Genomic DNA, 23,708 nt, shown 5'->3' on the forward strand with positions numbered 1-23,708 from the left:
GAAAAAAAAAAAAAAAAAAAAAAAACGATGATCGATCGTGAAAAAATTAAAAGCAGTAGCGTGAAAGGAAATGCAAGGACCGCGAGATTCTCTTTAGAGCAGTGAATCTAGCTATTTGCCCACCCTCTTGTAACAAAAACTTTCAGATAAAAATCGATTGAAAAATATGAAAGCACATAAATGTAGTTAGTTGTACATCCCTCAAGTAATATACATTAGAATCCTACTCGACTGCACGCAAATTACGTTAAAAGTTACAAACAGTACTTACTTTACACTGCCGTTCAAGTTTTTCGATGTATCTATTGGCGCGAGTTGGCAAGTTGGTGTTAGACGTGTATTACCTTTATCCAAGCGTGGTCGTCTATAATGACAGACAACAAGGTATAGCAATTTCTTTACTATTATAGTAAAACAATTGAACAGCGCGATTTTACTGTTTATCTTGACTGGTCCATCTTATGTGTAATATAACAACTACATCCTCTGGGAGCTTTCCGCTGGCGTAGCGGTAGCCGTTGGCCCTGGGAATTATTAATCATCCTCTCAGCCACACTGAAAAACCCTGCGCCACCCCAGCCTCAGTCCGCGCTCTTTTTTCACGGCACACAGAACAGCGCCCAAGCCACCCTCAAGTCTTTCATACTTTCAAATGTGTCTATATATAGATCCGCCCCCCCACACACACACACGCGCGCGCGCGCGCGCCAACATCGTGCTGTGACTCCACATACGCACATTACGTCACATGTATCCTCCTGTGATCGTCATCTTCTACCCGCTTCTACTTGTAAGAGGTGTCAAGTGCGCAGTGATCAGGTGTACACCTAACACTATGAGGTAGATTTTTCTCAAATCCCCTCATTTTTATCAACATTTACTCAAAAAACCAATTTAAAAAATCCATGTATCATTCTGCTGTATTTGTCTCGGTATTTGCTACAGCAGTGAAAAAAAAGTTTTGTTTTCAGGTACCCTCCCTTTGAGGTACCTCAAAATACGTAAAATACATACATTTTTCTACGCATACAAGCATATTTTTAGACGAATTGCTCCAACACTTGAGTAAGAAATTTGCAAAGTTTGCGCGTAATTTTACGAGTTTTAAAAAACCATGAAAACGGAGTTTGTGAGCGACTGGATACGATTATTACCGATTATTATACTAATCAATTCGTTCCATATTGCGCGGAAAATAAAATGTAGAGATGGCTGGAAAGTCGTAAAAGATTGTGGAATCTCTTTTTCTAGCTGCAAATTAATATTTGCTCTAGAAACAAAAAAATACAGAGACAAGTGTAGCTCTACGTGCTCCAGAGTTAGGACATGATTTATCTCGTGATTCATCATTTGGAGACGGTGAAAAATTTTCGCACACGTCCCTTATGCGAATCTTCTGCAGCCCCGGAATAATGGAAAGAGAGAATCTCTTGTACAACAATAGCGCGTGCGTGGTCGTGCGTGGTGATGGATATACGCAAGAGGGCGAGAGATCACTGATCCACTTACTTCACTCTACAATTAAATTAAATCCTGATGGGCTTGAAAAATCTTTAAAAAATCTCTGGTTTAATTTAAAAGAGGCTGCAGCAGCTCAGGTGAAAGCGATAAATAACGAGACATTTTAAGCACCCACGAGATGACTCTTTATGATTGATACGCTATTGAACGTAAGTGCATGCATGTATAAAAGTCCAAGGTTCATCGCCGCGACTTTACTGAACTCGTGGATGTGTATATATATATTTTTTTTATATATTAGAGTGCTCTACGTCCGGCTCCTTTAATAAAGGCACTACTATGGGCACTTGGCACTTGGGAGAAGGAAGGGAAGGCCTCTCAATACTGGGAGGGGGGTAGGGGGACATTAGGCAATTATGCTGCGAGAAGGTCGCCTAAAACCCTCCTTGAGGAGCATTGCGTGGTGAAAAAGCACATGAGAAAAATCACGGAGGAACTTGCACGAAAAAGTCGCACTATAGCCGGGAATCGAACCACAGTCTCCTGCGTGCCAATCCACGACCTAGCCAACTGAGCCACCGTGCGCTCTCTATGTGTTTTTATACAGGTATAAAACGAACAAACATCAGAGCTCGAGAGAGAAAAATACGAGATAGTTCCGCAAGAGCCTGTGGAAGCTACGGGAAGCTATCAAAATAACGGGATCATCGTCGCATTTAATCGCGGTATCTAAGTTACATTTTCACCAAGAGGGTCAGACACCGCAAGGCCTCCATAAAGTAAAATACAAGTACAAATACAACATAGAGGTTCGATTTTGTCGGATTTTGTAAATTGATCAAGAGGAAGCACAATGCATGTATACCCTTATGTACTACATTTAAACACAAATCGTCGACGAAACGAGTGACATATTATCGACCCCCTTTGATTGATCAGTATACTCTATTTTTTTGGCTCTCCATATAAAATGGTGAGGTAACGACTAATAGGTATAAAAAGGTTCAGTAACATGTATACATGTACCATATATAAAACACACACACACACACATACCACGCACATTATGAAAATATGTATAGACCTACGGGTTGCAGCGTCTCATGAGAGAGAGACGAAGGCTCGGTGCATTCCTGCTATCCCGTTGCCTCCACCGCACACCTATATATAACGCGTCCGTTCACTCAGTTCACTTATACGCTCAATCATACGGCATATATTTACACGTACACCTGCTCCTCTACTCTGGCTCTCTTTTTCATATGAAGTAGGTATATTTATAATATAACAATACGAACGTACAAGTTAGAGAGAATGTCTTCTTTTTTCTCTCTCGCCTCTCCTTCTCTTTTTTCATTTTTAGCGCTACCTGTATCGCAAAGAGAACCAGAAAACATTTTTTACCCCAACAAAGAAGCTTACGATAACCACAAATATTTGCTACTCAGATTAAATGTTGTAGATGCTGTAGATTAAATATACACACACACACACACACACTTATATATACCCACAGATAACCACTAACCTTTTTTTCCAATTTTTCGTTCACACGAAGATCATACAGAATTATATCTATTTGCCAAGTATCAGGAATAAATTTCATTTTACTCCCTCTTCGTGTTGTGCTGTCGCGTGCCAAACTTTAGTCTGGTGGCCAGCCTCCGATCTCTCAAGTCTTTGCACCGAAAACACTGGACGTACGTACATACATAATAGGTACATTCCGAGCAGTGAAACCCGTTGCCGGCACGAAGTTTCCTCTGCAAGTTCGGCAAACGCTTTTTTTTTTTTTTTTTTTTTTCTCTCTCTTGTAATTATGCGCGCGCGCATACACACCTGATTTACAACATATAAATAAATACACTCTCACTTGTCGCCAGAGCTCTCGTAAGCGTCTAACTTACTTTTTTTTTGTATGTACTCCCTGTGAAGGGGGAATTGGGGGAGCAGGGGTAAAATATGCGGGGGCCGAGCTACCGAAGACTTAGTAAAGCGGGCATCAACGTGAGGTCACAGCGGCTTCCCTCCCTCAAGGTATACCTTTTTCTTTACTGTTTTTACTTACATCCTATATATATTGTTACATACACTATATGGTATATACAGCACACGGATATAGGTATATATAATCACAACCTGCTTTACACGTAGAGTGCATGTATAAGTATGACCAGCGACACAAATATTATATATAATTATTTAGTATTTAAAAAAAAGTTCATACTCGTTATAATATAATTGGTCACAAGGAAAAGTGAGACAGCGACACCTCGATGGAAAAAATGACTTCGTTCTGCGAGGCGCGATTGTGCCCTCCTCTGAACATGTCAGAGCGACAGCAGGATAAATAACGATAAATAATGAGACTTTCCCCGCGAGAGAGAGGGATTTCTCCCCCTTCCCTGTATATAGATAATAACCATCCATCTCCGCTTGAACCTGCACCACTGCAGTGATTCCGAAAATTTCCAAGTTATTGGATTTAAGGATTATACGTGCCAACAAAGCCCAAGTAGTTGGACTTTTACATGTTTTGGTACCTACTGTCATTACTTGCGGTACTATATATATATATATATATATATATATATATACACACATATGTGCGTACACAGGTAATTCTCTGCTACAGTTGCCCACTCGAGTTTGGAATAATTTCTAAATAACACATGCACATACTGTGTTAGGTTAATGCTCGCTCGCGGCAAAAGTTCATTTGCCGAAAGCTTTGTTGTGAATTAGAATATGCTGGTAATTATGTTTCGTATTATGCTTAGGAGCCGCTCGTACATTCAAATTTCCCTACAAGCTCGCGCGAGAGAGCATCTCGCTGTATGGTATCTATCGGCATACTGTACTCTCTAAATTTAAACCAGTGAAAATGTTCACTATTTTGGTAGTGAGTGTCTGTTTCACTTGAAGCTAAGTGAAAATGTTGACTATTTAGATACAAGTCTTTTTTTCACTTTCAATGACGTGAGAATTCCACTTTTCTAAAGTGAGACGTTCTTCAAATCACTAATCGCTAAGAAATAGTCAAATAATTCACTATTTCGTGAAGTGAAAATTTATTTCACTGTGTACAAAGTTAAGTTGTCCTTACGCCTGTATGTACCCTATACATGGATCGAGAATCCTCCAGTGTTCGCGCTAATGGTAGTGATGGTCGTCAGATCAATATTCCGCCATAAAGTTTTGTCGATCACAGTTAGTAACCACGATTTTATTAATACTAGCTTGTATATATAGTAAAGTGTAAAATTATCAAAGTGTATCTCGACGCCCCGGGCGAAGACTATGCCCTGCTTCGAAGCCTGCACGAAGACTATGCCCTTTTCTGGAGTCTGGACGAAAACTATGCCCTTTTGTCTGTTCCAGACGAAAACTATGCCCTTTTAGGATCCCGGACAAAGACTATGCCCTTTTCTCGCGCTCGGACGAAAACTATGCCCTTTTGGAGTCCCGGACGAAAACTATGCCCTTTTTTTGGTCCCGGACGAAGACTATACCCTTAGTTTCCGTCCGAACTCGAAAAAAAGGGTATAGTCTTCGTCCGGGACCAAAAAAAGGGCATAGTTTTCGTCCGAGCGCGAGAAAAGGGCATAGTCTTCGCCCGGGCTCGAAAAAAACGGGCATAGTCTTTGTCGGGGACCAAAAAAGGGCATAGTCGAGCATAGTTTTCGTCCGGACTAGAAAAAAGGGCATAGTCTTCGCCCGAGACGTCGAAAGGACATAGTTTTCGTCCAGGGCCAATTAGGGAATAGTCTTCGCCCGGGGCGTCGATCTATATCATAATTGCCAGCAGTAAGTCCATGCTATTTCATAAGGCAAATATTAGGTTATGTCGTGTACCAAGTGTCTATGTGATATACGTTGAAGTAAACGTGCCTCTCTGCAGTGTAAAATTAGTGTCATTTCACTGTGTGTATTATGTAGGATGCATTTCAGTTCATAATAAAAGTGCAGTGATTTAAGTATTATGTTATTACTGTTGTAGCAATTTATAAATACACCACTAATATGTGGTGATAATTTCACTGCTTGAAGTAGTGAAAACTTAACTGCTTTATGTGGTAAAAATTTCACTGTTTCGTGGGGGAAAATTTCACTGCTTTATGGGTGAAAAGTTCACTGCTTTATGTGGTGAAAATTTCACTACTTTTGAGAGTTAAAATCATTTCACTATTTTATGAAGCGAATATTCACTATTTGCATGTGACCTGATCCTAACTGACGAGGGTAGTGAAAATTGAGGTGAAAATTACACTATTAGCCAGTGAAATTTCACTGGTTTAAATTTAGAGTATACATGCATAATATTACTCTGGGACAAACACCAATATAATATGTAGAATTTATGGTATTCGGTGATACGAGGACTCGTTCCAACTTACGGTTCCCCGTGCACGTGCGAATGAAGAATTTCAGTTCATCGGACAATTTATGGCGCACCGTGTGATTCACACATATTTGTGTGTACACTAGACGGCCAGATATTCGTAATCCCCTCCAAAGAGTTGAGTGACACTGAAATCATCGAAAAATCATGTACTTCAGTATATTTATGAATTTAGTGTCACTCAACTCTTTGGAGGGAGTTGCGAATATCTGGCCGTCTAGTGGAGGTACGTAATATATATATATTATCCGGTGCTAGACAGAAGCTGCCGTAACAGTAGTAGCTAATAACTTGTTTATTGCGCTTAACTAGTCGCATCCTGCTTACAACGTCGTAACTATAATAGGTTATAGGTGTGTATGAGTGTGTGTGAATGCATGCATGGTTAATCAATTACCGTGTACAAAAGTATTGCGGAGCTAATGACAATAATAATTTATTGGGATTAATATTTATTGTATTTATACGCTTCTGTAGATTCCATAATTAAATATCTATGCGTGCAGATGAGAGAAAGGGAATAATATTCGACATTTCACGGCAAACGTTTGCTCACACGTTGGATCATACAACGAAGTAACCGGAAATAACGTAAGATTTTGATGGCGAGATTCATCGGTGTTGTGTGCCAATAAATTATCGGTGAATAATTTGTTGTTTTTTCATACGCGTGGAACGCAGAACTTTGAAAGGCTTTAAACTATCAATTACTTGTTGCTTGCTTATGTTAATTGTTGGCTACAACGATCGGCATCATCAAGTGTCTGGCCGCCAGCTTACAAAAGTTCACAATGCCGTGGTGGGCTTGGGCCAATGTTACGTTAAATTAATATTTCTACGTTTTAGCATCCATTTCGTCGGTTTGCATCGGTTTGCATCAACCGTATATGGTTATTAGAGAATTTGAATTTATATGATGACGCGGAATGATAGGTATTCGTACCTACCATACCCAAGTACACGTGCAACCATGCATTCACACATACAATATTTTTATCAAAGTCTAGTCTCACATATTTATGTCGTCGTTAGAGCTTCCTCAAGAGCTTCAATTTCACAATTTTTGCGTCTACATGTACACCACACGCATATCGATCTGTACACACTATCTTTAAATTCAAATAAGTTAAAATGACAATTTTTCAAATGATACATTTACATATAGATATACTTTTTTATGGAAATATACACGCGTGAGAGAGCAGTGCAGGAATAAAAAAAAGCACCTACATTGGTCCCTTTTATCATTCGTATTTGAGTAGGAGAAAAAAAAAATCTTTTTTCTATAACCGATGTCGATCATTATCTCGATTATACTTGGATAATACTTTATTTTAAAATACCTGGCTGCAACTTTTAAACGGGTAAAGTGAAAAAATATTTCACGTACTGCAGCGACGAGGACGATAAAATCGAAAAAGTATACCCCAATTGAATGGAGGAAAAAGACATTTTCTGGAATTTCCTCCTATAGCTTCGTCGATTTTTGTTATAACATAGGTTAGTGTACCTGCGAATAATACAAAAAGAAGCAACAAAAAAAAACAAGAAGAGAGAGTGAGAAAGACTGTGTGCTTTCAAAGAATGATGTCACGGGACGACTGCTGCTACAACTGTACAAGTATAATCAGTATCAATGAAACGCTCGTTACTTTACCCGAAAGAATGAGGGTTATTATTATACAAGCTTATTACGCTTCAGCGGCACTGGAGCCCAGGTCGTTGGCTCTCTACTCGTATTGTCTCGATCGTCGTCGCTAATTAATTCGCTAACCCAATTGACCTCGCAGACTTGACACCAATTGACCAAACTAACTCAACGTGTGCCACTACCACCATCATACACCTATATCCTTTTTTTTCTCTGATGCGCAGTTGCGTGTCGCGTACCCATACAAAAAACAGTCTTTTTATTTCATTTGTTGAGACTACGAGCGGGTCAGCTAGCCAACCCCCGCTTTCCGGATGAAAAAAAAACGCTACGGCTTACAATATCGGTTTCTATTTTTCTTTTCACGTTTATTTGGTGAGCGAGCCGCGCACGCGCGCGTGTATGATTATTATCTTAATTATTATATGTGGCACAATGCTCCAAAAAAAAAAAAAAAAAAAAAAAAAAAAAAAAAAAAAAAAAAAAGTGTAAAAAATTTCGAGAAAAATTTTATATGAAGCTGCCAAAGGAGGTAACCTATTAACTTGTGTACAACAGAGATAATTTCACACAGATGCTTCTGCTGCTTATCTACCTGGTGACAAAAGAGATATTTTTTTTTCTTTTTTTTTTTTTTACGACAATATCCTGTGGTGGTCGGCGGTTTCGTGTACCCATGCACACATTGAAATTATCCCTCATTAACGAGTTCTGCACTCATCTGCAGTACCTCCTGCTTATTTGTTTGCCTTCTATCGACAACGAAAAAAATTTAAAGAATGAAACATATGGCTTCTCGGCTCGAGCATTTAGTCGGTACTTGGTGCCTGTACTATATACTCGAAAAAAAAAAAAAAAAAAAAAAAAAAAAAAAAAAAAAAAAAACATTTTTCTTATACATATAATAAATATAGTCGATGGATGAAGTATTTGAAATAGACGCACTGTTGTTGATAATAATAATAATAAAAAAAAAAAACAACTTATTTTCACAAGTTGAACAAATTGAAAACTCAAGTATAGGTATACATGGTAGCGCGATCGCCAAGGCTTAAAAAACTTATCAGTCATGCTGCGTTTAACACTTTCATGTTCGCATCTGCATAGTTCCCTGAAGAGGGAGTCAGGATGACTCCGAAATATTGGATCATATTGTCCTATTAATAATATGAAATAAATAGCCATGCTCCAAGATTCCAAGTTTTTTTCATTTAAATTTCCTTAAAAAACTTGCCTCGTAATTATAATATTATATGTATGTATATACAGCACGGAAGCAATTAAGCCCTTCTTGTTTAGAAGTTCGCTCTTTAGACGCGTCATCGATTTCTCGATATGCTTACATCGAGCATTGTTGTAATATAAACCGAGCCCAGAGCGCTAGAGACAGGTCGGATGGGCGAGAAGGGGGGGAGGGGGCAGCGTGCATTTCACAGCCACGAATTGCCGTCGTGGAAGCAATTGGCTAAAGAGCGTACTTTATGTATTTATTTATGGAGTTATAAGAATGCGATCTTTCGTGTAGGCTGTCCATGCACGACAACAAGAACAAGCGAGCGTGGTATTGGCGGGACGGAGAAAGTAGCTATATACATCCCCTATCTACCGCACGAGGAGACCGGACCGACCGACGTGCCGTTTTTAGAGCGATTCACGTATGCATGTGTATACACGAGTACGCGCAGCATCCGGGAGCGATAAGCCTGCAAGATAGGAGCTCCTGCCTCTTGTGTAGATTCCGCGAACGCACGAGCACACCGTCATCTCTTTTTTTTGGACAAGCAGCTCGCGTACCTGAGACATTCATCCCTGGTGTGCTTGGATGGCTCTGTTCGCTATGCTCATCCCGCGGTGTTCCCGGTGCAACGGGGGAGACAAGATTAAAAAAGACGGATATCTCGCGAGCATGAAAAAGCTTCATCGGGGGGGAATGGGGGGAGAGCGAAGGAAATTGCTAGGGTGGTGGTGGCGGCGATGACCTCGAGGACGACAAGACACCCTCCTCCCCCCATTCATGGGGCTCTGCTCTTTCACACAGTCTGACGCTCGTTGTAGAACATGATGATCATGGAACCTTTTAATTTATCATCCACTCTCTTTCATCCCTTTTGCAGGCAGGTCGACGTCTGGCGCTCTACGCAAACGAAACGACTAGCTAACTAGCTATAAGCAGCAAGCCCTAAGTATATATATATGTATATACATATCCCACCTTATACTTTAGGTATATTGTATTGTTGCCATCATCATCATATTATTATTATTTTTATTATTATTTGCCAAGAGTCACTTAAACCTTTTCATACGATTTGTTTTGTATACGTAACGTATAACACGAAGACCAAGTGCAGCTTGTTTATTTATTTATTTTAGTCATTTTTTTTTTTTCATTCTCTTTATAGTTGCGCACGAGTTTTTGAATCGCCGCTGGAAGGGCTCCGCGTTACGCGTCGTCAGGCAAGTACATCTTATTTTAGAGCCAGTACGTGCCAATAATGTAAGTATAATATACGTAAACTCATCATCAGGACCATAGGCATGGAGTCATAGAATGCGGAGCTCGACTCGGAGTATACAACTAGCACTTTTTTTCAGTGGGTCAAGTCTTATAAACAAGAGAACTGATGCACAAGTATTTTCAATTTCGGAGTACCTGTAATGCATCGTGACTCTATATAACAATAATACCTATTGGACGTATTAAATTTTTAATAATAATAATCGAATACAAAAAAAATAAGAAGAATGGAACTTTTCTTTAATGGGGGTGTTTTTTAATCGAGGATTATTATTATTATTATTTGTACTGGATGTATGGTAATGTAAAGAGGTGTATTTACTTTTTTGCCGAAAATTATCGAAAATTATGATCCGTATATGAGTTGAAATAACGAGAAAATTATTTGCAGTCCCGGTGCACTGAACGCAGCAGCAGAGAGACGGTCCTTTTCACCAGAACTTTGATTGGCAATTTTCGAGGTCGTTTGAGGGAGCTTTGATTTCGCAAATCCTTTGGACACGCGTTCGCGTGCCGCAGTTGAGGGTGGCGGCAATAGTGACGGCAAAGAAGTCTACGTGCTTCCAGCCCCCCCCCCCCGCCGAAAAGCTATATATAAAGAGAGAGACTTTTGCTTCTCTCTGGGGAGCTCGCCTCGTTTTCTTTTAAGCTCGCCTTTGACTCTCGCAGCTCTCTTTCTTTAACTACACACACACGCGCGCATTTATACGCCACGTGTACGTGTGTGCGCGACAACGTGATATTCACACAACACGTAGAGATTGTATAAATTCCCATACAAATTTAAGAGTATGTGGAGTCGCGAAATTAAAAGTTCAGCTAGCCATAGATTTTCCACCGAGGCCACTCTGTCTCTCTTTCTACACACACACACATTTTCGTCACCCGAAATACCCATTTCAAGTGAAATTGCAACGTGTAAGTAGTTGTTGCAGAGAACACACTCTTGACTCGGACATACGAAATTCCAGGGCTTTTGCTTGTAAGTATTTGTATGAACTCGACGCAATCTTTTTTGAGCTGAAAATCTTTTTTTTTTTTTTCCTTTAATTTACATGTGGCTCCACTGGGAAAGGACAAATAAAAATAAATGCAATAGTTCCACACGCGTATAGGTATATGAAGTATACGATATGTACGCATTATTAGCGCGTCTCTTGGTGTTGGATGGATAAAAAGTGATGGTGAAAATGGCCGAAACGGTACCTGTACCTATATAGATACACACAGCCTGCAGTGTAAGGGGGCCTGACTATGCCGCTTTTCTGCCACTTCATACGTATAACAACATATATTTATTTATATTTTGTACTCTTTTCTCCACTCGTGCATGCATGCGTGAGTGAGTTACTACATAATTATGATCATCGTCTGTCTTGCTTGTCCCATCAGTCGTCGACTGGCGTTTTTATTTTTTTTTTGCTATGTGTAAAGATATCTTACTGCTTTGCAGTAGCACCTACAACTAAGTGCCAACGTGTCCGAGGTACCGCTCATTACGCCGTCATTGACATGATATATAGGGAGTAATGTACGAAGACAACGAGGAGATACGAGTCATTCTACAAAACTTATTTATTCAGAAAACCAAAAACCATACTTACGACTTTATGCTACTTACTGCTGTTGTTCTCGTTGCTGGTGGTAAGTATTATGCATAAAAAGGAGAGTTTACTCGTAAGTAGAGTATGTACAGTACTTTACAAGATCATTAGTCTTATATGAGAGAGAGAGAGAGAGAGAGAGAGAGAGAGAGAGAGAGAAATGAATCACACCAAGTTAATGCAAGAAAAAATTATGTCAAGCGGGATATCAAATTTTTTTTATACGTCAATTAATGAGTTAGCTTCTTCAGTGGAAAATATCAAGTATCAGACAGTACGATAAAGTTGATTGTCACATCTACAGTATTGTGTTGACAATGCTTTCGTTGGTTCATACTTTATAAACATAATTTTTTTTACACTTTATAATAATAACAATAATCACGAAAAGGATAAAACTCGAACTATTCATAGTTTAATTGAATAACATCACAAGCCTTGCAAAAGTGGTGGTTTTTTTTTTCTTATAAATCACGATTTGATGATTTGCTATACAACATGGCTTCTTCTTCATAATAATAGTTTAGTCAACCTTTGATTTTTAATTTGTATTCCGTTTGAATAATAATAATAATAATAATAATAATAATAATAATAATAATAATAATAAATACTTGTAACAAATATTTTCATTACGTTGATAATAGTACGATGTAACATTGAGAAAATATGAAGTCAGTGAAAAAGTATGAAAAGTAAGGTAAAACAGATAAACGTTGAGCTCCAACATCGATAAGATTAGCCGAGATTAGCAAGCTGCAGGCGTGTGGATATCTATCTCTTTCGTGCCCTTCTTTTCTGCGATCAGAGAGCTGACAAGCACGTTACGTAGAGTATGTATCTCTCTCTCTCTCTCTATATGTATACATACTCATACTTATCCGAGCCAAGGCCTCGTTCAAACAGCAATAAAGAAAAATCAACATTTTAAATTTGTACTAATACATAAAACCACCATGCAGACAGGCACCTAAGATATGAGAACAGAATGAAAGAATAACAGTCGAGTAGAGTCGCAATAGTTATCGTACCGACATAACTATTATACCCAACAACGAGGGAGTTCACTTAAAAAAAATGCTCATTATCAATCAAAAAATCACAAACTCGGACAGGTTGAGCTTCTAGGGTAGAATGGACCACTCAATTTTACTATGCGAACGATTGCAAATGCTAGTTCCCTCTCTCCCCTATTAAAAGTAGAGATTTTGGAAGACTAGTACACCACAAGTAGGCTACACTGGAAAACTTTTCATTGTACAGCTCTATAGTGGTGCAATGTAAATAGTGTGATCATTTTCAATAAAAGTAGGCATTTGAAAAGCATCAATGATAACAGATGATTCAAATTGTTCGACAAAAAAAAAAAAAAAAAAAAAAAAAAAATTGAAAAATGGACTTACAAAGATTTAATCTACATTTTGGATTATTGCATATAAAATAGATTGATCAACCACGTGGAATGTGAAACATGTACAGCTTTAGCTGTAGTTACAGCTTTTAGCTTGTATGAGTTTTTATTCAGTGTGCGTTGCGCAGTAACAGGTAATATTGCGCCACCAATACTTATCAATCGTCTAATATAATTATAAAATTATCGGAGACAACGTTGTTTACTGGAGTTGCTTGAAGATATACAATCAGCTCGAAAACTTTTGGGAATAATTTTGTATCCACCCCCTTCCCAGAACTTAAAAAAAATTACTTCCAAAGTTTACTTATTTTGGACACAAAATACTTATGGCACCGGGAGAATGCTCTGTTCACGTCATACGTGTATATACGCTGCTCCAAAAAAAAAAAAAAAAAAAAGAGCCGGTAGATGTATCATATGTGGGTGTGTGCGGCCCAACTACATATATTATATTATACGCGCATAAACACAAAAGTGTCAATATTATATACTTGCTTTTATGAGGCACACTAATAATAAGTATATCATGTACATAAATTAATAAAATCGAATAGAACACAGGTAGGTAGGTACCCTATCAATTGTACACTTACACCTATAAGGTATAGGGGATACTAAACTTATTCCAAGGTAACCTCTTAGCATATAAAAGCGAAACACGTAAGTTTATAGGTATGCGAACAAGGTTATACATATATAGGTACATGTATTAAGAGACAGAGGCTGTGTGGCGAGCGTCGAGTTGCTCTCATCCTCCTTTGGCACGCGGACCATCAACAGGTCTTCCAGAAAGAAAGAGACGAGGGAAGAAAAAAAAGAGAAAGAGAGCAGAGAGAACTAGCATGTAGGAGAGTAAGAAAAAGGTGCGCGGTAACTAACTAACCATCAGCAACCATCACCACACGCGTTTCCTTCTCTTGTTCTGTGTGTACAAGTGTGTAAATATTAGGGTGTATAAATGTACCTATACACTCACGCTCAGTAGGTGGTAAATTGTATAAAGTGATTGTACGAACAATTATGATGATGATGATGATGATGATGATGATGCTAATACTTAATAACAATGATAAAATGGATAAGGTATGCGCAGTGAGTACGTACGTTCTTTGCTAGCTAGCTCCTGTGAGGAGTAGCAGCCGTCGTTGGGCCTCTCGGCTTATTATCTTCGATGCCGCGATGCTGGACTGGCGAGTGAGCCAGCCCGCAGCACCAGCAGCAACAGCCTCTTTCACTGTACTTCCTGCGGCGCCAACTTTCCTCCCGAGATCGTCGTAATTGCCGGCCGTCGTCGTTTTCGTTGTAGTAGTTACACAGATTAACTTCACAAACAATAACAACACCAATCTATGCAATGCTCATTCCACTTTCACGTATCAAGTATCACGCACAAAACACAACTGGAGCGCGAGTGGTGCGAAATGCAAAAATATCTCGACACTTATTACTTAAATAAAGTGTTGCAGTGTCACGGTTGTACCTCGCATGTACCTATACCTATATGCTGCATACACGGTTACGGTAAAGTTAGAGACCGGTAGACAGCAGCACTCTGCACCGATGCTTATAATTTAACAAATTTCACTGCACTTTTAAGTGATAAGTATACAAATTCAAGTAGGTACATAAGTACTTACATACAGCCTGGTAACTATAGTTACTAGTTACACCCGGTGCATTAACAATTGATTAACCGTAGGTAAGTATATGCAGGAAAAATAAACTTAACTACGGCTGATTGCTCAATATATACTGGAGATCGGCATCGGCCTGGAACCAATTCGCGCACTACACGGCCAAATAGTGTATAAGGTATACTTATTACTTACAAGTAAGTATAGGTACTACACAGTAGCAACGGCGCACCAGAGTATAGGTAGTATGTATCCAGATTTCAGGTATATCCCCAAGGCAGGCAGGATACTTATAAGTATAAAGCCGAGCCATCAACCATCAGCATCGGCAGCAGCATTCAGAAGTCCCGCATCACTCCGTTTGTGTGTTCTCTCGCGTAAGGTAGGTAGGTGGTATACATGTATGAGGGGAATTGAATGTACCCGAGCAAAACGGCTATACTGCACTATACTAAAGAACTAAAAGTACACACACACAAACTTCACCGCTCTGCTCTCGCACACACTAGCTGTTGATGCTTTTATACTCAATTGTAGAATAATATTTGCCGTAATTTTTAATTGCTGCTACAAATATACTTATGTAGATCAATTGTCGTGTATTGAATATGTTGTATGCACATGGTAATGATTTAATTGCAATGACGACGAAATAATGAAAGAGCGATGCGAGATGACGCGCACACAACGACAAAAACGGAGCGAACCATCGAATGCCTGCTCGACGCTTTCACCTGACTCCTGCAGCATGCAGGTATGTCAGCTATTTTGCGACTATACCAAGTATAGATACACACAAAAATACTGTTGTATACAATTATTGAATCGTTGATGTGATTTTTCAGATACACGTAAGAACAACACTCGCGCTTTAAACATGTATACCACTGTACAGAGCGTATGGGTTTAAAATCACTCAAACGGCGCACCCGCGACTCCTTTTCTCGTAACTGCTCTGATGCAGAATCGTTGCTATATAGACGATAGCGATAATAACCTGACCAGCACACGGATACGCGTCAGCAACACTGAAGTCCGACCGCCGGAGCGCAGAGGTACGCGGAGCCCGCGGAGGCCGATCGGAGCGCCCCAGCACGTATACTACACACGGCTGTCGCTATATGCGCCACCGGCCACAGTCACACACACACACACACACACACTACATTAGGTACTTACACTACTTACTATGATCTCGTTCTATTGTATACCTATAGGTATACTGTTAAGAGTATATCTCTTTTTTTTTTTACCACTCTCGCGCTCTCACGATATTTTGTACCTACACCTACTACTACTACTACCTATAACTGTTCAACAAAATAATACCTATACAGTTCTAAACTACTAGTACACGACAGTACCAGGTACTGAGTACCTATCGCGTTATTTGTTGCATTTTTGTTGCGTAAAGCACGACACGCTGTACAAAACTACAAAATGAAAGTAGCTATAAGTAAGAACAACCGATCATTCACAGGAGACATGTATATATTATATTATATCATGGATACTCCTGGACTGGACGCACACAAGGTTTGATTGATGTAGATTATTCCCCTCTACTATTTACACCTACTTTATAATATAGTTACTATCTCAATCCCGTTTAAAATGTTAATTTATCGGTTTTTTTATGTTGTTTTTTTTTTTTTGTACTTGCGAAGTTCATGGAGATAAGTGTTGTTACACGAATTCGAATCCTCTGCTGGGCGAGAAACTTATTAATTTTCACCCTTCAAAAAAGAGACCCAATTTTAAATATAAAAAAAAAAAAATTTAAGCATGGAAAAAATATTTTAATTTCAATCCCGTAATTGAAAAAAGGAAACTGCTTTTTTGACAGCATGGTAAAAAGAATGGCGAAATACAAAATTGGTCTGTGTAACAGTGTACGTTGTACCTACACACCATTGACAGACAAGTCTTTTTTTTCATGTGTGGATGGGTTTCTTGGAAGAACAACAATAATAGTTCTAAGCCACTCCGGTGAGCAATTGCGGCCATCATTTTCTGTTGTTTACTGCAGAGGTGGGCTGATAAAAGAAATAACCGCTTTTTTCTCCGACCAAGTAAGTTTCTACGAAATTCTAATTTATGAAATTCGCCGTTTCTTCATGTTACCTCCTGGCAACGCTTTGTTCTCAAGTTGTCGATATATGCATTTCTCTACTTTGAAATATTATAGCCAAACTCATGTTCCATACTGTTAACAATTTTGCAATTATTTGTGTGAAATCAGTTGTAAAAAAAATATACTTGTTGGATAACCAGCCGATAAAAAATAATGTTTTCATATGAGTGTACACTATTCAAAAAAAAATTTCTTACTTATCGACTTATGCTTCAACAGTTTTTTCACGATTCCTTAACATATATAATTTTTATTATGTATACCATAACATATTTCAATATTTTTTCGTTCATAAAGTTATTAATCAGGTGATATAAGTGACAAAAACTCATAACTAAGTTGTATGCATCTACAGATAGTGTTTATTCGGACACGTTCCGTGTATATTCCGTGCGTTCCGTGTATACTCCGTAAAATAGTTCGTGTACACTCCGTGTAGACAACATCTAGATGGCGTGCCTTTCCGTTATCTTCCGTAATCTTTCCGTAAAAATCGTTGTCTACAATACCTCACGTAGTTTCTAGTGGAAACAAAACTCCGTATACTTCCGTGAGGAAAAAAAAAGTTGTCCCTATCAATCCGTGAAGGCAATACCAAGTTCGTAACGGTCCGTGAGGACAAAGCCAAGTTCGTAATGGTCCGTGAGAACAAAGCCAAGTTCGTAATGGTCCGTGAGTATAAAAACCAAGTACGTAACGGTCCGTGAGGACAAAGCCAAGTCCGTAATGGTCCGTGAGTATAAAATTAAGTACGTAACGGTCCGTGAGGACAAAACCAAGTTCGTAATGGTCCGTGAGAGAAATAACAAAGTTCGTAGTGGTCCGTGAGGACAAAGCCAAGTCTGTAACTTAATTTTATACTCACCGACCATTACGGACTTGGCTTTGTCCTCACGGACCACTACGAACTTTGTTTTTTCTCTCACGGACCATTACGAACTTGGCTTGGTCCTCACGGACCGTTACGAACTTGGCTTTGTCCTCACGGACCGTTACGTACTTGGCTTTGTCCTCACGGACCGTTACGAACTTGGTATTGCCTTCACGGATTGATAGGGACAACTTTTTTTTTCCTCACGGAAGTATACGGAGTTTTGTTTCCACTAGAAACTACGTGATGTATTGTAGACAACGATTTTTACGGAAAGATTACGGAAGATAACGGAAAGGCACGCCATCTAGATGTTGTCTACACGGAGTGTACACGAACTATTTCACGGAATATACACGGAACGTGTCCGAATAGACACTGTCGCATCTACATGTACCTACTTGGATGTTCTTGGAGGTATTCATGAAAACGTTGTGTAAGTGAATATATTCATAAGTGTAGGTAAATGTGTCTCGTACTTACTTATAAGGTATTAGCGACATTAGCGTATTAGGGATTAGTATAGGTGTACAACTCTGTACTCTACTACTCTGTGTCTGTATAGTCTGTACAGTTGAGCCAAACGCCAAACTCGCAAAGTATATGACACACATGACAAAAGTTTCTGGCGCGAAAATGTATCGCGGAAATCGCAGAATAACCCAATTAATAGCTAAAGCTCAAGGTATAACTAATTTACTGCATACTTACAACTCTTACAAGTGTACTATATATTTGCCTTGCTGCTATATTGAAATGTGTAAAGGTACATAAACTTGTATACATTTTTCTGCTGTCGTGTTTATGTGTGGTATTCATGTGTCATGTGCTAAAAATGTTTATCCATCATAGTCTTAACTGTCTTAAGTATGGACGAGTAAGTAAATTATTAATTGTAACTGTTTTTTAGCCAATAATGATGTTGCTTAATAAGTATCATTCTTCATACAATGGAAGACTTTGATATTTATTCTGACCTTCCAAATATACGCATAGAGAATACAGCAGCTGATGAAACAAAAGTGAGTGACTCCATAGGTTAAGTACTTCAAAGGATTTAATTAATTATATTATCCATCCATATGATTTCCTTGTACTTTTTTATAGGCTGCCGAAAAAAGGGCAGAGTTGGAGGGAAGAATTTTCAATCTGCTGGAAACGGTCAAAAATCTTGAAAGTGAGAAATTCCAGTTGGAAAAAAATTTATCATCGTTGATGAAAACAGCTAGAGAAGAAATTGGCAGAAAAGATCGTACTATATCTGATTTAAGGGAAAAGTATGAAATTCAGTTGCGTATTTTCTTTGTTTTTGAGAACTTTGTTTTATGGTGAATTAATTTCCAGGGTTAATAACTTAACATTTAGAAGAAACCATCGCAATCATGAGAATCCAAAATATTCATATCATAATCGATTTACACCAGATGTGACAAATTCACAACTCTATCAAAAATCATTTGATACAGAAAATCAGCATCTACCACCAGATTATCCAAACCATCACCAATTAGATAAAAAAAATGTATTACTGCAACAACCATCGATTGATTTGCTGAGTAATAACAATTTTCGTGCTTCAACCATTGACATAAAACCGAAAAAGGAATTGTGTAATAGTGATGATGAGTCAGATGGCGAATACATAAATAAATCTAGTTATAGAAGTACTGTTTATGGTGAACGGCTGCGTAAAAAACTTGCTGAAGAAGCAAAGAATGACAGAAAAAAAAAAGAAGAGGCAGAAAGTATTAAGACAAAATATGAAGCTAATATTGAAACAAAGAATTTTGATAAACAAGAAATTGAATGTGTGAAGAATGAAGGGGCAACAGAAATGAATAAACAAAAAATACAAGAAAATCACAGCACAAAGCAGGAAGCAAGAAATGATGACAAAGAAGAAAGGCAATTCAAAGGAGAGAAAGCTGAAATGAAAAGAAGTATAAAGAAGGAAGTGAAGTTAAATACAAAAACTGATTCTGTTGTCAATGTCAACAATGTTGTAGAAAATGTCGAAAGAGAAGTTTCCAGCAATCTTAAAAATATCGAAATTAAGAACATCGATTCTTGTAGTAACAAAACTTTAGACAAAAAAGTCGAGTATCATGAGTCTAGAGCACACCGAGACTCTTACCGACGACGAGATTATCATGCTAGCCACCGTAAATACCACCATTATAATTCAGAACAAAATAGTAAATACGACAAATTCAAAAATTCTCAGTATGAGAAATCTCGATATTCAAAAAATTTTGATCACCATAGGCCACGAAATAGAGAAAAAAGTAAGAGTCCTTATAGAACAAAAGAACGATCACGCCATCATAGGTCACGGCACAGAGACAGGAGTAACAGTACAGGTAGAAATAGAAGCTCACGCTGTCAAGGAACACAATACAAAAAAAGGAGTATCAGCTGCGACAAAGTCACATTAGGCTTGACACACGGTAGATTGCCTAGTAAAGAAAGAAGTAACAGTTCAGACCGAAATAAAGAAAACTATTACGATCAAAAATCACACAGTTATAACTATAAAAAAGAAAGTAGAACTTTTGATGGGTGCAGAGAAAATTCGACGAGAAATCATGAGCTACTGAAGAAATCTCTTTCACCTCACGAATTCAAGCCTCACAGCAAAGCTCAAGAATATGACAGTTTGGAAAAGGAAAATAATCTTGTCGAAAACTCAGAAAAATATAAAATTCCGAAGGTAAAGCACCAATCAATTGCTGAAGACAAGACGATAGAGCAAAACAAAAAAAGAAAAAGAAATACTGTTGACGTTGTCGATGATATATTAGAATTAAAAGAAGAATTAAAAATTCTTCCTGAAAAAAGGCAAAAAACACTTGAGAATGGTGTATTTAAAAATAGTACAGATTGTGCAAGCAGCAAAGACAATGCAAACAGATTAGAACCTAATGACAATAAGTTTCAAAAAAAAGAACAAAAGTCAAGTGATACAATTAATGAAGTAACAAATAACATAAATTTAACGGACCAAAAAGAAAAAGACATAAAAAAGATAACGGAAGTTCTTATTAATCGAAATAGTGATGAACTGGAAGAAGGAGAAATAGATGATTCTTTAGATTCTTTACCACAGCCCGAGTCTGCAGATAATATAAACGTAAACTACAAAATTAGTAGTATAAAATCTATAGAAAGTATTATTACTGGCAACATTGTTAAAAATGACATTGCTCCCGAAAAGCATGATGTTATTTGCAAGAAAACATCCAAAAATAATTTGAAAAAGACCATAGACAATGTAGTAAAAATTCAAGATAATACAAAGAATGTTGATCAACAGATTTTCCCATATCCAAAATGCGTGAAAAAAAGTGAAAAAATTATAAACGATGTACTGGAATCTGTACGTTCTAGCAGTGATATAAACAATTTATCCAATCAATCCAATGTTAATCTTCATCAAAACATTGGCAATAACGTGGAAGTTGATGTACATTTGGCAAAACACACAAAAAATATTAAAAATAGTTTGTCGAGTGAGAAAGCTGATCTTGATAGTGAAAAAGGTGCTTTACCATCAAAAATAGAAAACAATGCTTCATCTTGTGAATTTAATCATTATGATTGTAAAAATCTCAAAACCGCCATTGAAGAAGAAATCATCAGCAGACGGGATAATATTCTGCAAATCAATCCAGAAAATATTTTAAAAAGTACATCTCCATGTGGCATAACTGAAAGCTTGAAATTAGAAAATGAAAAAGCATGTCCAAAGTTAGTACATTTGGTTGATGATAATAAAAAAGATACTAAACTATCATCAAAACACCTTAAACTTCAAGTTTTCTATGGGAAGGCAAAAGAAAAACAAAGCAAAGAACAAACTATCAAAAAGACAAAAGATGGAAAGTTAGAATTAATCTATTCGAAGCCTGTAAAAGTGGACACTATTGTAAAAAATAAAAAAGTGAAAAAAGTGGTAAACATAAAGCATGATCAAAAGTCTCCAAAAAAATATGTTGATACTAAAGATGATTGTGTTATAGTTGTGAAGAAAAAAATTATCAAGAAAGATTTAAAACAAGGAAAAACTACAGAATCAAAACAATCGGAATCCGTAGGCAATAACTGTGCAGTAAAACAAAATCTTACAAAGATTTCTTCTGAAAAAGGAAATGACAAAGAAATGTTACTCATACCAGTCGAAATTGAAGCAGATGGTAAAATAAACATGGAAAAATGTGTAAAAAAGGTATCCAAGAAAGTTAAAGGTACGGGAGCAAAAGTGGAACGAATCAAATCTAAGGTAAATGAAGATAAAGAAAAAGAACAATTTGTGGAAAAAACTGTAAAACATAAGGAATATCCAGAATCACTAAAAAACTGTTCTAAAATTAAAGATGACCATGCCAAAGACAACAAAAAAAATGTAGAAAAAAACTCAAACCTCAAGAGAGATTTGGAAATAAATCCAATTGAGTTTATAGATCCTTGTAGTATTGCAGTTAAAGAAAAAGGTTTTGAAAATAGAAAAGATACAGAATCACTACCAGATCCTACTAATCTTGAAAATTTTAAAAATAAAAAAGTTATTAAAAAAGTTGTGAAGAAGGTTCTTCAAAAAGAAAAATATACAGGCTGTAAAGAACAACAAAAAAAACTTGAAATTGATGAAATCGAAGAAAATAACATAGTGCCAAAAACTCTAGAAGACATCAAGCAGAATTCGGAATCACCAGAAAAGCGTACGAAAATTGAAGATAATTACACAAAAACAAATGAAAAAATTGTAATGGAAATATCAAAGATAGGGAAAAACATAGAATTAAAAACAAAGCAAATTGAACTGGCCAATATTGGCCCTAAAACAAAAGAAAAAGTTTCTAAAAAAGTAAAAATATTACAACAAAACCAAGTTGAACTAAAAGCTGATGTTAGTAATACGAAACGAAAAATTTTGATTAAAACACCTGTAGAAAAGAAAATCACGCAACTGGAAGATGATAGAAACGGCTGTAAAATTAATGATACGAGTGTGGAAAATATAAGTCAAACCTCGAATGATATTATATTGCTGGTTAAACGAACCAAAATGAAAAATGACCGCAGTAACATGAAAGATAAGAATTCCAATCAAGTACTGATGAATAAGAAAGATCTAGAATTGGAAATAAATCAAACTAATTTTAAAGTTGATATTTCTAATACAAAAGAAGAATTTGTAGAATCTGTTTGTAATCAGGAAAATGGCATTGATTCCACCATTGAAAAAAATATTTCAAGGAAATTACCATTAAAACCGTTCATTGATTCAGAAGTGTCCAAAGCAGAAACTTCAAAAATTACCTCAAATAAAAAAAAGCCAGTGTTGAAACGATTGCCAAAAAATGCTAAGAATGTTATTGTGTTTAAGCGTCGCAGAAGGCCAGTGCAATTGTCTGACAGTCTACCAACTATTGTCGTTGACGAAAGTGGTAAAAAACTACTGTAGTTCACTAGTATTAAGCTGTACATCTGTATAAATAGTATGTATGTACTTATCACAGTGTGATAGTTTTTATCGTATCTATTTCTTTGAGATCAAGAAATATTTTTGGTTTAAATTTATGCTTGTCATGAGAAAGCATAGTTCTGAGTTATAATTGTGAAATAACTTGATGCATGTTTTCTTGGGCATGTGTAACTATGCGTGTGGACGAACATAAGATTCTCAACGTTAAAAGTTTCATAAAATGTAAATATAAAAAAATCACATGTTATATTATTAAAGAAAAATATTTTTCAATAAATTGTTATAAATTTTCACAAAATACATGAAATTAATTGTAATAGCCTATGATCATTTCAATGAAGGCTTATGCTTATGCACTTGCACTTCTCTCCCCTAAAATTCATGTAAAACAATTCGCCTTGGTAACCATCCCCACCACACACACACACACTGTACTCTGAGGTCCTTCTCTCTGGCTGCGGGTGTGTTCCAGTAACGCTCTCCGACAACTTACCGATAACTTAATTATGTCTTACGATATCTTGCGTCATGTTT

At 37.3% G+C, this 23,708-nt stretch overlaps 2 protein-coding genes across 4 annotated transcripts in view; one reads left to right on the forward strand and one right to left on the reverse strand.

Moving 5' to 3' along the window:
• The window catches only part of cno (adherens junction formation factor afadin), a 75,221-nt gene extending 59,526 nt beyond the window's left edge, over window positions 1-15,695 (reverse strand). Inside the window, exon 1 of the mRNA XM_089592944.1 lies at window positions 14,155-15,695. The gene's annotated coding sequence lies outside the window, so the exon portion shown is untranslated. The remainder of the gene's footprint in view (window positions 1-14,154) is intronic.
• Window positions 15,696-17,984: 2,289 nt separating this feature from the next.
• On the forward strand, window positions 17,985-23,408 carry FLASH (FLICE-associated huge protein). Of its 3 annotated transcripts, none has more exons than XM_023390769.2 (4): window positions 17,985-18,125; window positions 18,600-18,711; window positions 18,797-18,966; window positions 19,034-23,408. In XM_023390769.2, the coding sequence occupies exons 2-4, from the start codon at window positions 18,640-18,642 to the stop codon at window positions 23,151-23,153; spliced, it is 4,362 nt and encodes a 1,453-aa protein (XP_023246537.2). In that variant the 5' UTR covers window positions 17,985-18,125; window positions 18,600-18,639; the 3' UTR covers window positions 23,154-23,408. The 3 variants fall into 3 exon arrangements, with proteins under 3 accessions (XP_023246537.2, XP_089449269.1, XP_089449270.1); XM_089593143.1 differs by lacking the exon at window positions 17,985-18,125 and adding an exon at window positions 18,268-18,374; XM_089593144.1 differs by lacking the exon at window positions 17,985-18,125 and having other exon boundaries at window positions 18,566-18,711.
• Window positions 23,409-23,708: the final 300 nt, after the last annotated feature.

The sequence above is a fragment of the Copidosoma floridanum genome, unplaced genomic scaffold (assembly GCF_036245765.1).
Source record: "Copidosoma floridanum isolate Cflo_tuat_1 unplaced genomic scaffold, Cflo_Japanese_pri ptg000019l, whole genome shotgun sequence".
In the NCBI taxonomy this organism is placed as follows: Eukaryota; Metazoa; Arthropoda; class Insecta; order Hymenoptera; family Encyrtidae; genus Copidosoma; species Copidosoma floridanum.

Bases quoted from the DNA above. Each gene is read 5' to 3' on its own strand.
- FLASH (XM_023390769.2), top strand. From the start codon at position 18,640: ATGGAAGACTTTGATATTTATTCTGACCTTCCAAATATACGCATAGAG. The intron at 18,712-18,796 runs GTGAGTGACTCC...ACTTTTTTATAG, and splicing joins CAGCAGCTGATGAAACAAAA to GCTGCCGAAAAAAGGGCAGA. The intron at 18,967-19,033 runs GTATGAAATTCA...ATTAATTTCCAG, and splicing joins ATATCTGATTTAAGGGAAAA to GGTTAATAACTTAACATTTA.